Raw genomic sequence first — 13,119 nt, 5'->3', positions numbered from 1 at the left:
GTCATTTGTGCCATAACTTAGTAACGATCTCAGTCGATGTGTTTTAGTGTCAAGTGATTTATTGCAACATTTTCCTGAAAGTGACAGATTATGGTGTATTTATGCATGGTTTTTAGATTTTTAATCCGAGGTATTTTAGCATGGCTTTTAGCATTTTTTAGGTTTTAGAATTAAATTTTAAAACTAAATATTGTTTTGAAGAATGTGGAAATTGTATCTTGTAGCGTGATGTGTCCTGTCTGGCGTAGTAAGTTTGCTGCTTGTATCTTGTAGCGTGATGTGTCCTGTCTGGCGTAATAAGTGTGCTCCTTGTCCCTTGTAGCGTGATGTGTTCTGTCTGGTGTAGTAAGTTTGCTGCTTTTATCTTGTAGCGTGATGTAGCTTGACTGATGTAAGTTTGTTGCTTGTATCTTGTAGCGTGGTGTATCCTGTCTGGTGTAGTAAGGGTGCTCCATGTGCCTTGTAGCGTGATGTGTTCTGTCTGGTGTAGTAAGTTTGCTCCTTTTGCCTTGTAGTGTGATGTGTCCTGTCTGGTGTAGTAAGTTTGCTCCTTGTGCCTTGTAGCGTGATGTGTCCTGTCTGGTGTAGTAAGTATGCTCCTTGTGCCTTGTAGCGTGATGTGTCCTGTCTGGTGTAGTAAGTTTGCTCCTTGTGCCTTGCAGTGTGATGTGTCCTGTCTGGTGTAGTAAGTTTGCTCCTTGTGCCTTGTAGCGTGATGTGTCCTGTCTGGTGTAGTAAGTTTGCTCCTTGTGCCTTGTAGCGTGGTGTGTCCTGTCTGGTGTGGTAAGTTTGCTCCTTGTGCCTTGTAGCGTGATGTATCCTGTCTGGTGTAGTAAGTTTGCTCATTGTGCCTTGAAACGTGATGTGTCCTGTCTGTTGTAGTAAGTATGCTCCATGTGTATTGCAGCGTGATGTATCCTGTCTGGTGTAGTAAGTTTGCTCCTTTTGCCTTGTAGCGTGATGTAGCCTGTCTGGTGTAGTAAGTATGCTCCTTGCGCCTTGTAGCGTGATGTGTCCTGTCTGGTGTAGTAAGTTTGCTCATTGTGCCTTGTAGCGTGATGTGTCCAGTCTGTTGTAGTAAGTATGCTCCATGTACCTTGTAGCGTGATGTGTTCTAGCTGGTGTAGTACGTTTGCTCATTGTGCCTTGCAGCATGATGCGTCCTGTTTGGTGTAGTAAGTTTGCTCCTTGTGCCTTGTAGCTTGGTGTATCCTGTCTGTTGTAGTAAGTACGCTCCATGTGCCTTGTAGCGTGATGTAGCCTGTCTGGTGTAGTAAGTTTGCTTCTTGTGCCTTGCAGCGTGGTGTAAGCTGCCTGGTGTAAAGCGTTTGCTCCATGTGCCTTGTAGCGTAGCGTATCCTGTCTGGTGAAGATCTTTGTTCGTTGTGCCTTGTAGCGCGGTGTATGCTGTCTGGTGTAGTAAGTTTGCTCATTGTGCCTTGTAGCGTGATGTGTTCTGTCTGGTGTAGTAAGTTGCTCTCTGTGCCTTGTAGCGTGTAGTGTTCTGTCGGGTGTAGTAAGTTTGCTCCTTGTGTCTTGTAGCGTGGTGTGTTCTGTCTGGTGTAGTAAGTTTGCTCCTTGTGCCTTGTAGCGTGATGTGTTCTGTCTGGTGAAGTAAGTTTGCTCCCTGTGCCTTGTAGCGTGAAGTGTTCTGTCTGGTGTAGTAAGTGTGCTCTTTGTGCCTTGTAGCGTGGTTCGTTCTGTCTGGTGTGGTAAGTTTGCTCCTTGTGCATTGTTGCGTGGTGTGTTCTGTCTGGTGTGGTAAGTTTGCTCCTTGTGCCCTGTAGCGTGGTGTGTTCTGTCTTGTGTAGTAAATTGCTCCTTGTGCCTTGTAGCGTGGTGTGTCCTGTCTGGTGTGGTAAGTTTGCTCCTTGTGCCTTGTAGCGTGGTGTGTCCTGTCTGGTGTGGTAGGTTTGCTCCTTGTGCCTTGTAGCGTGGTGTGTCCTGTCTGGTGTAGTAAGTTTGCTCCTTGTGCCTTGTAGCGTGGTGTGTTCTGTCTGGTGTAGTAAGTTTGCTCCTTGTGCCTTGTAGCGGGTGTGTCCTGTCTGGTGTAGTAACTTTGCTCCTTGTGCCTTGTAGCTTGGTGTGTTCTGTCTGCTGTGGTAAGTTTGCTCCTTGTGCCTGTAGCGTGGTGTGTTCTGTCTGGTGTAGTAAGTTTGCTCCTTGTGCCCTGTAGCGTGGTGTGTTTTGTCTGGTGTGGTAAGTTTGCTCCTTCTGTCTTGTAGCGTGGTGTGTTCTGTCTGGTGTGGTAAGTTTGCTCTTTGTGCCTTATAGAGTGTATTGTTCTGTCTGGTGTAGTAAGTTTGCTCCTTGTGCCTTGTAGCGTGATGTGTTCTGTCTGGTGTAGTAAGTCTGCTCCATGTGCCTTGTAGCGTGGTGTGTTCGGTCTGGTGTAGTAAGTATGCTCCATGTACCTTGTAGCGTGGTGTGTTCTGTCTGGTGTAGTAAGTATGCCCCATGTGCCTTGTTGCGTGGTGTGTTCTGTCTGGTGTGGTAAGTTTGCTCCTTGTGCCTTGTAGCGTGGTGTGTTCTGTCTGGTGTAGTAAGTTTGCTCCTTGTGCCTTGTAGCGGGTGTGTCCTGTCTGGTGTAGTAACTTTGCTCCTTGTGCCTTGTAGCGTGGTGTGTTCTGTCTGCTGTGGTAAGTTTGCTCCTTGGGCCTGTAGCGTGGTGTGTTCTGTCTGGTGTAGTAAGTTTGCTCCTTGTGCCCTGTAGCGTGGTGTGTTTTGTCTGGTGTGGTAAGTTTGCTCCTTCTGTCTTGTAGCGTGGTGTGTTCTGTCTGGTGTGGTAAGTTTGCTCTTTGTGCCTTGTAGAGTGTATTGTTCTGTCTGGTGTAGTAAGTTTGCTCCTTGTGCCTTGAAGCGTGATGTGTCCTGTCTGGCGTAGTAAGTTTGCTCCTTGTGCCTTGTAGCGTGATGTGTTCTGTCTGGTGTAGTAAGTTTGCTCCTTGTGCCTTGTAGCGTGGTGTGTTCTGTCTGGTGTAGTAAGTTTGCTCCTTGTGCCTTGTAGCGGGTGTGTCCTGTCTGGTGTAGTAACTTTACTCCTTGTGCCTTTTAGCGTGGTGTATCCTGTCTGGTGCACAGTGTTCTCAATAAGAACCGGCTGCCGGCCAAAATGGACGGTTCAAATGGCAATTGGGGCGGTTCAAATTTGGAAAACTAAATGAATTTTAAGTAGAATAATTAGAAGCTGGTCGGTTACTTTACTATTTGAGACAGTTCAACCGAAACTTATTGAGAACCCTGGGTGCAGTAAGTTTGCTCCTTGTATCTTGTAGCGTGACACTGGAGATCTTTTTTTCTTAATCATGGTTAAGCCCATATACTAGATATATCAGTTTTAATAAAAAAAAGCTGAAAGAATTATATAAATTCAATTACATAGCAGTGATTAAAAAACCCATCCTGATGTTTTTCGTTTAAATTTGTATAATATTCAATAAATAATTATCATTCAACAAGGAAACTATACATAAATGTTCTCTTCAATAAGTATGCATTTGTTTTAGGTATGGAAATGAAAATCAACAAGCAGATTATTTTACTATCAAAACATTCATGAGTTTCATACCCGATGATTTATTTCATTTTCATTTTCAACAAGCGATTACTAGTATCTAAAAGATGCATTTCCTGTTCAAACTAAACGTAGCATTGAATATAAATATTCGAAATTTACGAAAATGGCTTTGACTGTAACGAATAGATTCACGAAACTTGCATACTTTTGATGTTGTGTCAATTGCATTAAAACCTTTAAGTCAAAAATAAACTAACAGCAGCATCTTAAAATAATTATTGATATGTAACAAGCATAAGACAACCACAGTTTGAAAGAAACATAAGTTATTTCTCATTACCCGTGCTAAGTATATTGAATTTGTATCAAAGTCAAAGTAAAACCATTTTACAAAAAATGTATTAATGAACTTCATGGAACCTAGTCATTTTCAATTACTTCGTCTGTTTGATATTAAATCCCGAAGGCCACACCAAATTAATGTTTAGTTCCTCAGATTTTTGCCAAAAAAAAATTGGAGCGAGCGAGCGAAAAAAAAAAAAGTTTGTCAGTTTTCATAAAAACCGAAGCGAGCGAAGAGCGAAAAATATATTTTTCCTTATATTCAATATAAATAAGAAAGATTGTTCAAAATAATTGCCCTTAAACCCATTTTAATGCCATCTTGAACTGAACCTCTAATGGGCATTGGGAAAATGTCGGAATACATACTATTTATTCATCCGTGTTTAGTACAAACATTATATCGATAAATCTAATGTCTTATATAATTAAAACGTACTTTAATATGACGATCATTCATAATAATAAATAACCCTGCTTTTAGTAAAAAGTTTGAAACGACTTATATAAATCTACCTGAATCAGTTTAACATCATATGCAACTGTATTTAGACATAACTTAGGATTTATTTGGGATTTGTAAAAAATGATCACTTACACAGGCATCATCAAACATCAGACTCCATATTACATAGACTAAATTTTGTTTTTATTATCACAGGAAATGCAATGACATGTGCTTATTAAAACAAAAAGAACAAGGGTATTTTTCAGAGTACTTTTTTGGGTTATTGAAAGGTAAAAACACAGCCCATTGCCTCTGCTGTCCCAGGTATACCCCTGGAACAAGGGCGAGGGGTGGGCGGGGCAGTGGTTACAATTGACAAGTATATTACAATCCCGGATTATGCTGCAAATAAAAACAAAATATAAGGTGATAAACTTAGCCGCTTACTTATGTTGAGGTATATCCAGTCCAGTGTTTATAACGCTATTTGTGAAAAGATATTTGTTCATAACTGTTGTTTTGTCAGAATTTGATCAAAAATGAGCTTGATACATCAATTTGGACCAAACAATGACTCATGTTCCAGTTAAGTTGACCTGTCGGATTTCCATTCAAAACGAGTCACTAATTACGCAATATAATCGCTACCAGTTTTAGATACACATGCTTTATTGCATAATGATTGCTTTAAATAATAATCCTTTAGTGCATGAGACGATCAACAATGACGTCAAGCATGCTTAAAACATATTTATTGTCAAAAATAAGATTTAATTTCCAAACTTCGAGCCACATTGTTTATACCGGAAGCCGCCATTTTGATTGAATTTATTGAAACCCATGCTAAACCGCATTTGGAACTCCTCGGCCATTTTTTTTTCAAAAACAACCTCGGATGTATTTGGACGGTTTACATCCTCAAAAAGAGGTACGTTTAAGTCCGCTGCAAGTAGATCGCGTAGTAATTTTATTTAGCAGTTAAACTTTATGTCTTAACTCTCGGGAATCTTATTTATGTTTGCAAATATACACTTCACTGGTAATCAATTTAAACTTAGATCAATAAATACAATTCTAAAACACTAAATTTAATTAACGATGTAATTCAAACAAATACGAACTACTTCAACTGATGTACCGGCATACATCCGAGGTTGTTTTTGAAAAAAAATGGCCGAGGAGTTCCGAATGGCTAAACCGATCGATATACAGATATATATTCCTTAGCATGAAATGCATTGTAAAACTTCTGCATTTTTTTTAATTCAACTGCAGATAGAATTGCTAAAAATAAAATGAAAATGTCCGGTTGATGGAACCATATCTGCATTTTATAACCTATTTTGAGACTGCTGGGATCAAGTTACTACTAAATTATACGCATTTTGGCATTCTTCATTTTAATTACTTGGATAACATGTAATTTCAAAAAATTGTCCATGGCAAGAGGGGATAAAATAACTTCCGACAATTAATTCCACATTTAAAATACTTGCATTTATTAATTCTAAAATCTCCATCGTCAAAACGTTAACTTACTTATAAAACATGTTCAACGAGAAATGTGTCCATAGGACGTTCCCGAAGGCCGCGTTTGTTTGTCACCACTGCAATGGCGATTATTTTGTTCCTGCTTCATACATCTGCATTATCTTAATGAGTTCCACTACTTAATAACATCAAATACCTTCCTGAAAGGTGAAGTTATGAGTGACTCTAGTGAAACAATCCAGATATTCCCTTTTTCCTCTTTGAAGGGCCTTTCACTTGTTATACATGCAAAAATTATAACCCCATTTACATTCCCCATAACCTTTATGACTCTACCGTAGTGTTGGAATTGGGACCAGCTATGCAATTTTTTGTTTAATCAAGAGCCATAACACACGTTCTATTAAGTGCAGCAAAAAAACAAGTGCAAAATTCCAACACCCCATTAATATTGCCCTTATGTTTCATGAATTTAGATAAAACAGTTTATGAGTTTTAAGCAACACAAGTCCAGTAATGCATATTTTTCTATAGGGTTTAATTCTGGTTTTATTAAGTGCAGCCGCAAACAAAACCCAAGATACATACTTGGTTTAAACAGTATTTATTCATATGTTGTTAATATATCAGCATATATCAGCATGTTACAAGTATACAGGGTAAGGATTGAAGAGATAACTTAGAGCTAATATTAAGACTTCTGTCCTTATTTATATCATTAATACATCGATATAGTATAAACAACTTATAGCAATATAGAAAAATACATATGGTAAGGTTGGCGGAAGCCACAAATGTATCTTTATGTACAAAAAATAGCGTAGACAGAAAAGTATTTTTATTCATAAAAAATATTCATAAATTAACTTTAATAGGAAAGAATCGGTAGAAAAGAGGGAGAATTAGAATTAGGTATAAAGATTATTTATGCGGAGTTTTGACCGGTTGTTGCAGAGAAAGGAGATGGTAGGAGAGAAAGAGGTAGTAAGAAGTAGGGTATGTGAACTGGTTTAGGCTCATGTTTCGGGGACACTCCCGAGTAGGCCTTTATAATAGATTACGAAAACCTTTTCGAGGCTGATATGAACTTATGAACATGGCGAAATAAGTTACGGTTTGTTATGTCACCAGAAAGAGGACTTCCGAATAAGAGTGTTTGTAAATAAACAGGTTGAGGTGATTGGTAATTTTGAAAGAGAATCTGGTTGCGATATAGGTGACAGTTAAAGAAGTAGTGTTTGGTCGTTTCTGTCTGGCCGCACTGACAGTAGGGGTCTGTAATTATGTTCTTCGAAAACAATGCTCCTTTAAAATACTACAATGGGTCCTTAACCTGCAGTGCATTAAGGAGTGGAGTCGAAACGATTGCCTTTATAATAATATATTATATTGGTGGGTTTGATATGTGATAAAGTGTGGATAGTCGTGACTTAAAATTCGACACAGTTTCAGACTCTCGGATATAAGAAGGAAGAGCGTTCCTTAAGGCAATAGTGGATGGGAAGAATGACTTAGCGAAAACTTGTCTGCTACAAGTTTCTTGTAGAAGCAGAATTCCGTAGATTATAGGACGTAACATTCTGTACTACGTTCGGGACGAGAGTTGAAAAGTAAGTTGGTGTCATGGAATTTATCATCTTATAGAACAGTGTGAGTCTATGTTGCTCTCGGCGTGACTTAAGTGGTTTGAACCCAGCCAAATTATAAAGCTTATCAGAATTTACAAGCTTAGTGGCACCAGTGATATTTCTGAGTGTTTCTAACTGAACTTGTTCGAGTAGATTTTCATCTCGAAGGGTTAGGTTTCCCCATACAATGCCACCATATTCAAGAGTCGGCCTTATAAACGTCTTATACATTATTTCAAGGGACTTCCTGTCTAGGGCGAACTTGAGTGATATGAGAGCATGTACTCTCTTCCAAGCCTTTTCTACAATAGCTAGAATATGGTTTTGCCATGAGCCGTCATTTGAAAATGTGAGCCCAAGATGTTTGTGCGAGGAAACCTCTTGTATGTGACTTCCATTGGGAGATTTTTTGCATATCCGCATTCAGAGATACAGAAGCAGTAACAGAGTCGTTAACAATCACGTATAAGCTTATATCGTCGGCGAATGGACGTATTCCTGATTGTATTTGATCAAAAATGTCATTAATGAAGACAATAAATAGTAGTTGCCCAAGTATGGACCCTTGCTGGACACCAGCTTGATGTTTCAGGAGTTTCGACACCGATCCATTAATAACAACTCTCTGAGAGCGGTCTGAGATATAGTTCGAGAACCAGCGGAGAAGAGGGCCTGCAATTCCTTTTGATTCAAGTTTATGTAATAGTCCCTTATGCCAAACCCTTTCCCGGTATCTAGGGCTTGACAAAATGTATGATAGAGAGAGGCTAATTGATTGACTGTTGAGTCATTGGGTACAAAGCCAGATTGAAGAGAAGATATTGCATTTGTTGAATAAAGAAAGTTGAACAAGTGTTTGTGAATGATTTTTTCGAGCGTCTTACTGATGACAGATAGCAACGAGATCGGACGATAGTTGCTGACTTCGTGTGGATCGTTCTTTTTGAAAATTGCACAGCCATTTGCTATTTTCCATCGGGTGGGAAATCGACTATGTGATAGTGAGTGGTTAAATAGATTGCGGAGTGGACCTCTGATCTCAGAGGCGATTTCTTTCAGAATCCTGCTGTTAATCCTGTCAGGACCCGTTGCTTTACCAGTTACTAGAGTCTAAAGAACTGATGAGACTTCATCCGGTAAAATATCGATTGAGGATAGGTTTTTAACAATGGAAGATTGGTCGACTAGAGGTAGATCTTTGTCGGCGTTGTAAAGTATTGCTTTGGACTGAAAGAAGTTATTTAAGAGGTTGGCCTTGTCTTTGTCGTCTGAGATGTACGAACCATTGTGTCTGAGTGGTGGTATTGATGCAGATGTCGAATTTGTGTTACTAAATTTTTTCAGTATTTTCCAAAAGTCTGTACATATAATATTAGGTTCTTTGAGTTTGTTTGCTAGTTTATCTGTGTGTTGTGATCGTGCTTCTCTTATTGTATGTAGAGTTAGATTTCTTAAGGTGCATACTTGATCATCCCTTTGGCATTCCCCTAAGGTTTCATAACTCTAGGAAATATAGTTTTGTGGTTTTAATTGACAGTCTATTGCTAAATCAAGGACAATAACCCTTGTATTACTAATAGTAGGAGGAAACAAATCCTAGTTGCACCTAAATAACATTCCATCGAGGTTTTTTGACTCTAGGTAAAATAACCTTCGAGTTTTGAGCAACACAGAATCGTACAGAACCACACACTGCTGCAAACACACATGCACGGACAGACAAGGGTAAAATAATAAAATAAATTGAGATTGATGAAATATGTTTTGTTTATTTTGTTTATTATTACTAATTAACTTGCGCTACATACAACATGTACCATTTTGATATTTTCAAATGTTGCTTTTGGCATGTATATGAGATTTGATCTGACTATAAACATGAAACTTTATAGTGATGTTCCCTCCTACCAATTTTAAATTAAAATAACCATGAGGAAAACAGCATGTTTTCTTTTCACCTTGAATGAATGTCAAACAAAAGAAATATTATAACATAATTCAAGTTTTTTAAGGTTAATTTCACACTTTTCTTTTAATGATTTAAGTGCATTCCTAACTGCAGGGTTTTCAGAGTTGCCACGCAGTTACTTCATATTGGCCTAACAAGGTCAGATCAGGAGTTGGCTTCTCATCGCAGGGCACTCTCTTTATCTCCACAGAAAAAAACACTGGTGCAAATTTCACTGTAACACCTGCAAATAAAGAGGATATTTATATTCTAACTTAACTCTGCATCAATATTAAATTATTTTGTTTTGGATTCAGGAAATGTCTTTGTTTAAAAGGGTTTATATAAATTCATGCATATTTTTAATTTAGTACATTATCATGTTGAACTCATTTGACATTGATCAGGGTTAAAATTTAACTTTTTTGCCACGTGCTAAAAAAAGAGACCTAAACACTTACTTGCAAAGTTGTCAATACTACTTGCTTTTTAATTTCTTTTATCAAATTGCATGAATTTAACAGCATTTTTAATTAAAACTAATTAAAATTAAAACTCATGTGATGGATGTTGTGTTTATTTTGGCAATGCATGTACAACACAAGGTAAGAGACCATTATTTCCCACCAGCTTTAATAAACACTTCAACTCAATGACAATATACCATATGGTCAATAATTGTCCTTTAAAAAAATTGCAAAGCAATAAAAAGGTATCAAATTGAACATACTGTTTGTACACTGACAACAATTTTATTGTGTACAACTGTTTTCCTTTAACTTTTATTGAAATTGACAGAAAGCAAACGGGCACCTTTTAAAAAATGGCAAAGCAATAAAAAGGTATCAAATTGAACATACTGTTTGTACACTGACAACAATTTTATTGTGTACAACTGTTTTCCTTTAACTTTTATTGAAATTGACAGAAAGCAAACGGGCACCTGTTTCCCGCGCTTTAAATACTATTTGATGAAAAATGTTTGTTTTTTATCTTACGCATTATAAACTTTAAGATTTTTCTTTTGATTTAGCTGATAAATAAGATATACTTGACCTGAACATACTTGAACACAGTGAATAAAATACATTTTTTTTGTTTGTTTTTTGTTTTGACTGCTGCTACTTGAGTCAGTAACTGGTCAGAGCCAAATCGATAATCACTTCTCACTTCGGGCGTTGATTACTCTTTATATGTGTTTGTATACTTTAATTAAATAAATAAACACTAATTGAAAAAAAAAACATTCATTATTACGGTTTGCGGCTCTTCATCGCAGAGTATTTATAATCGCTCTTTGATCAGCATGAATTTCGGCAATTCTGACTTTAATTTGATCTTTCTAAATATCTACATGATTTGTCAACATACATTCTCATCGTTCTTGGAGTATGACTTCACATGTGCATACAGGGTTTATGACAACGAGACAGGTGCCTGATCTACTTAATAATGCTGAAAAATTCAAAAGTGCGTAAAACTGAAACAATTGTCGGAGGTTTTGTTTACTTTTCGATGGAAAAAAGTGACTCGCTAGGAACATCGAGTGGCATTCTACTCGCATTTTTCTGAATTTGAACCTTATTTAGCGAGTTAGCGACAGCTAAATTTAAACCCTGATTGATGATAAATACCAAAAAGCATATAATTTGTGTACAGATTAAAAAGTATTAATTATAATTGTGTTTTAATATTAATTAACAAACAATTTCCCAGTTAAAAAGCCAAAAATGTGCTTAATGTATTGCTGTAGCTTAATCGTTTGCACTTATTTTGCTTTGATCATTTAAGTCAAATGAGTTAGACATGATAATGCATTAAAATAAGAAATATATTTCTGGGCATCAATCTCTAGTTTGTGCATTCAATGTTAAAAAATAATTATTCTCAACAGATGTTAAATATATATATATATATATATATATATATATATATATATATATAAAAGATAATAAAACAAGATTTCGATCATGACATACCTGCATAGTAAGTGGTCTTCATAACTGCTCATAAATGCCCTATAGGAAAAACTAAGTGCTGGTATGGTCGGGGAATAGAAATGACTGTAGCGTCTGTCCCTGTGTCAATTTTAAATACAATATTTGAATTACAAATTGTCAATTTGATTTTCCACTAATCTTCTTCGTGCGTGTCACATTTAATGGAACATAAAAAGTACACACTGTTACATTTTTGCAGCACACTTCAAAATGATTGAATTTCCAACACTTTGGCGATTTCCGTCAAACCGTGCCTACGGCTACACCGAGAACACTGTGGCATTGGGTAAGCTTCATCACGTCGTTGACGTTGATAACATTATTTGGATCTCGGCTGGCCACGCCCGCTCATCCAATTCGGCAGGTCCAGTCGATTGTGCTCGAACTTGTCCCTTAGCCAGTTCGCTCTGTCTTGCCATTGAGATACTTTTTTTCTAATGTTAGATCGCATTCTAACTGCATTTTCTCTGACAAATGTTTGCTGAGAATTCCGACCACTATGCATCTCGAATATGTTCTGATTTTACGGCAGCGTTGAACTCGAAGCTCTCAGCTTACTAGTACAGACTCTTGATGAAAGAGTCGACCGATTCGCCTTTTGTTTGTTTTCGAGAATGAAACATTGCTATTTCATGAATAATGATTTTTATCGGTGTGAAATGTCCGTTGAATTCTTCTAATACGGTATCAATTTTCTTTTGATCCTCTGCCGAAAGTCCAAAACTGTGAAATAAATGTTCGGCGTCTTTCTCCATAGAAAAGATTAAACTATGAAATTTGCAACTCTTCTTCTTCTTTGTGGCTGTCCTATAACGTTTTAAACAGTCTCTCCAATCTTCCCATTTAGTCGGTCATGAAAAGTCAAAATTTTCTGGCGGATGAAATTTGTTCATTTTGTAATCCGTGAAAGTATTGTTCGATGGTGTAGAGAAAAAAAATCAATAGCACTGAATATATTGCTTTTTTTGCCCATTCTCCCAGTGGAATTTACTTCTGACACCATGTTATGAAATGGGTGGTCAGTGTATATAAACACAATTCAATGTTTTATACTTTAACATGTTTCCAATTTTAACATAAACTAAAAATAGTATTAATTAATGTTTCATGCATCAATACATATTATCTTTTTATACCGTATGTAGAATCGGATTCCATTTTTCGAGATTTCTTAAACTTAACTTCACATACCAAAAATGTTGCACTGTAAATTTGGAAACAATCTTTTGATTTTCAATTTGTTGTTGACTTGCTTATATATTTGTACTAGAGTAAACTGATTCATGAATGAGAAATGTCTTGTTTAAGTGTAAAAAACATCGGATGAAATAAAATGTGTTATCACTTGTTTTCATTAGTTGGTGTATTTTTAGCTTTACTTTTCGAAATCCATTACAGCGCTTCTACTTGCCATAATACTTGAAATTTGGTGCACATGTTAACGGTATGGCAATGTGTTAAAATTAAAATAGATTTGACTTTTTAGCTCATGCGTTTTTCGAAGAAGAGATGTGCAACTGTAATGCAGTCTTTAAAACTAGATCTATGGATGGACAAGCTAATTTCTTATACTATTACTTGGGCAAGCCCGGAAGACATTTTATCAGTGCAGGACTTACGGGCTTGTATAAATTGGAACCACTGTGATACGCTTGGTGTCTTTAGTAACGCAAAAACATTGAAAGTGGCCATACGTCAAACAAAAATGACAGTTTTGATGGCTAAGAGGTACAGTGTTTTCCTTC

General features: G+C 37.0%; 2 protein-coding genes across 11 annotated transcripts in view; one reads left to right on the top strand and one right to left on the bottom strand.

Annotated features, from left to right (window-relative positions):
• LOC128239018 (uncharacterized) overlaps positions 1–13,119 on the top strand; it is a 43,754-nt gene that overhangs the window by 14,081 nt on the left and 16,554 nt on the right. Inside the window, exon 1 of one of the 10 annotated variants that reach the window (XM_052955499.1) lies at positions 7,275–7,408. The exons of 8 other annotated variants lie outside the window; for them this stretch is intronic. The gene's annotated coding sequence lies outside the window, so the exon portion shown is untranslated. Of the gene's footprint in view, positions 1–7,274; positions 7,409–11,573; positions 11,661–13,119 lie in introns of those variants that run through there. One more of the 10 variants, XM_052955474.1, reaches the window with a different exon arrangement.
• Positions 1,137–11,375, bottom strand: LOC128227729 (uncharacterized). The gene is made up of 4 exons (XM_052938527.1): positions 11,354–11,375; positions 9,515–9,618; positions 1,976–3,100; positions 1,137–1,781 (listed from the first exon to the last, which is right to left on the bottom strand). The coding sequence occupies exons 1-4, from the start codon at positions 11,373–11,375 to the stop codon at positions 1,137–1,139; spliced, it is 1,896 nt and encodes a 631-aa protein (XP_052794487.1).

This window comes from Mya arenaria, chromosome 1, assembly GCF_026914265.1.
Source record: "Mya arenaria isolate MELC-2E11 chromosome 1, ASM2691426v1".
Classification (NCBI taxonomy): Eukaryota; Metazoa; Mollusca; class Bivalvia; order Myida; family Myidae; genus Mya; species Mya arenaria.
This window is presented reverse-complemented; position numbering and strand designations above follow the sequence as displayed.

Excerpts from the sequence above, each read along its gene's own strand:
- LOC128227729 (XM_052938527.1), bottom strand. The coding sequence starts at position 11,375 with ATGAAGACCACTTACTATGCAG. Across the intron at positions 9,619-11,353 it reads GAAGACCACTTACTATGCAG|GTGTTACAGTGAAATTTGCA; the intron begins GTATGTCATGAT and ends CTTTATTTGCAG. Across the intron at positions 1,782-1,975 it reads AGAACACACCACGCTACAAG|GGCACAAGGAGCAAACTTAC; the intron begins GCACAAGGAGCA and ends ACCACGCTACAG.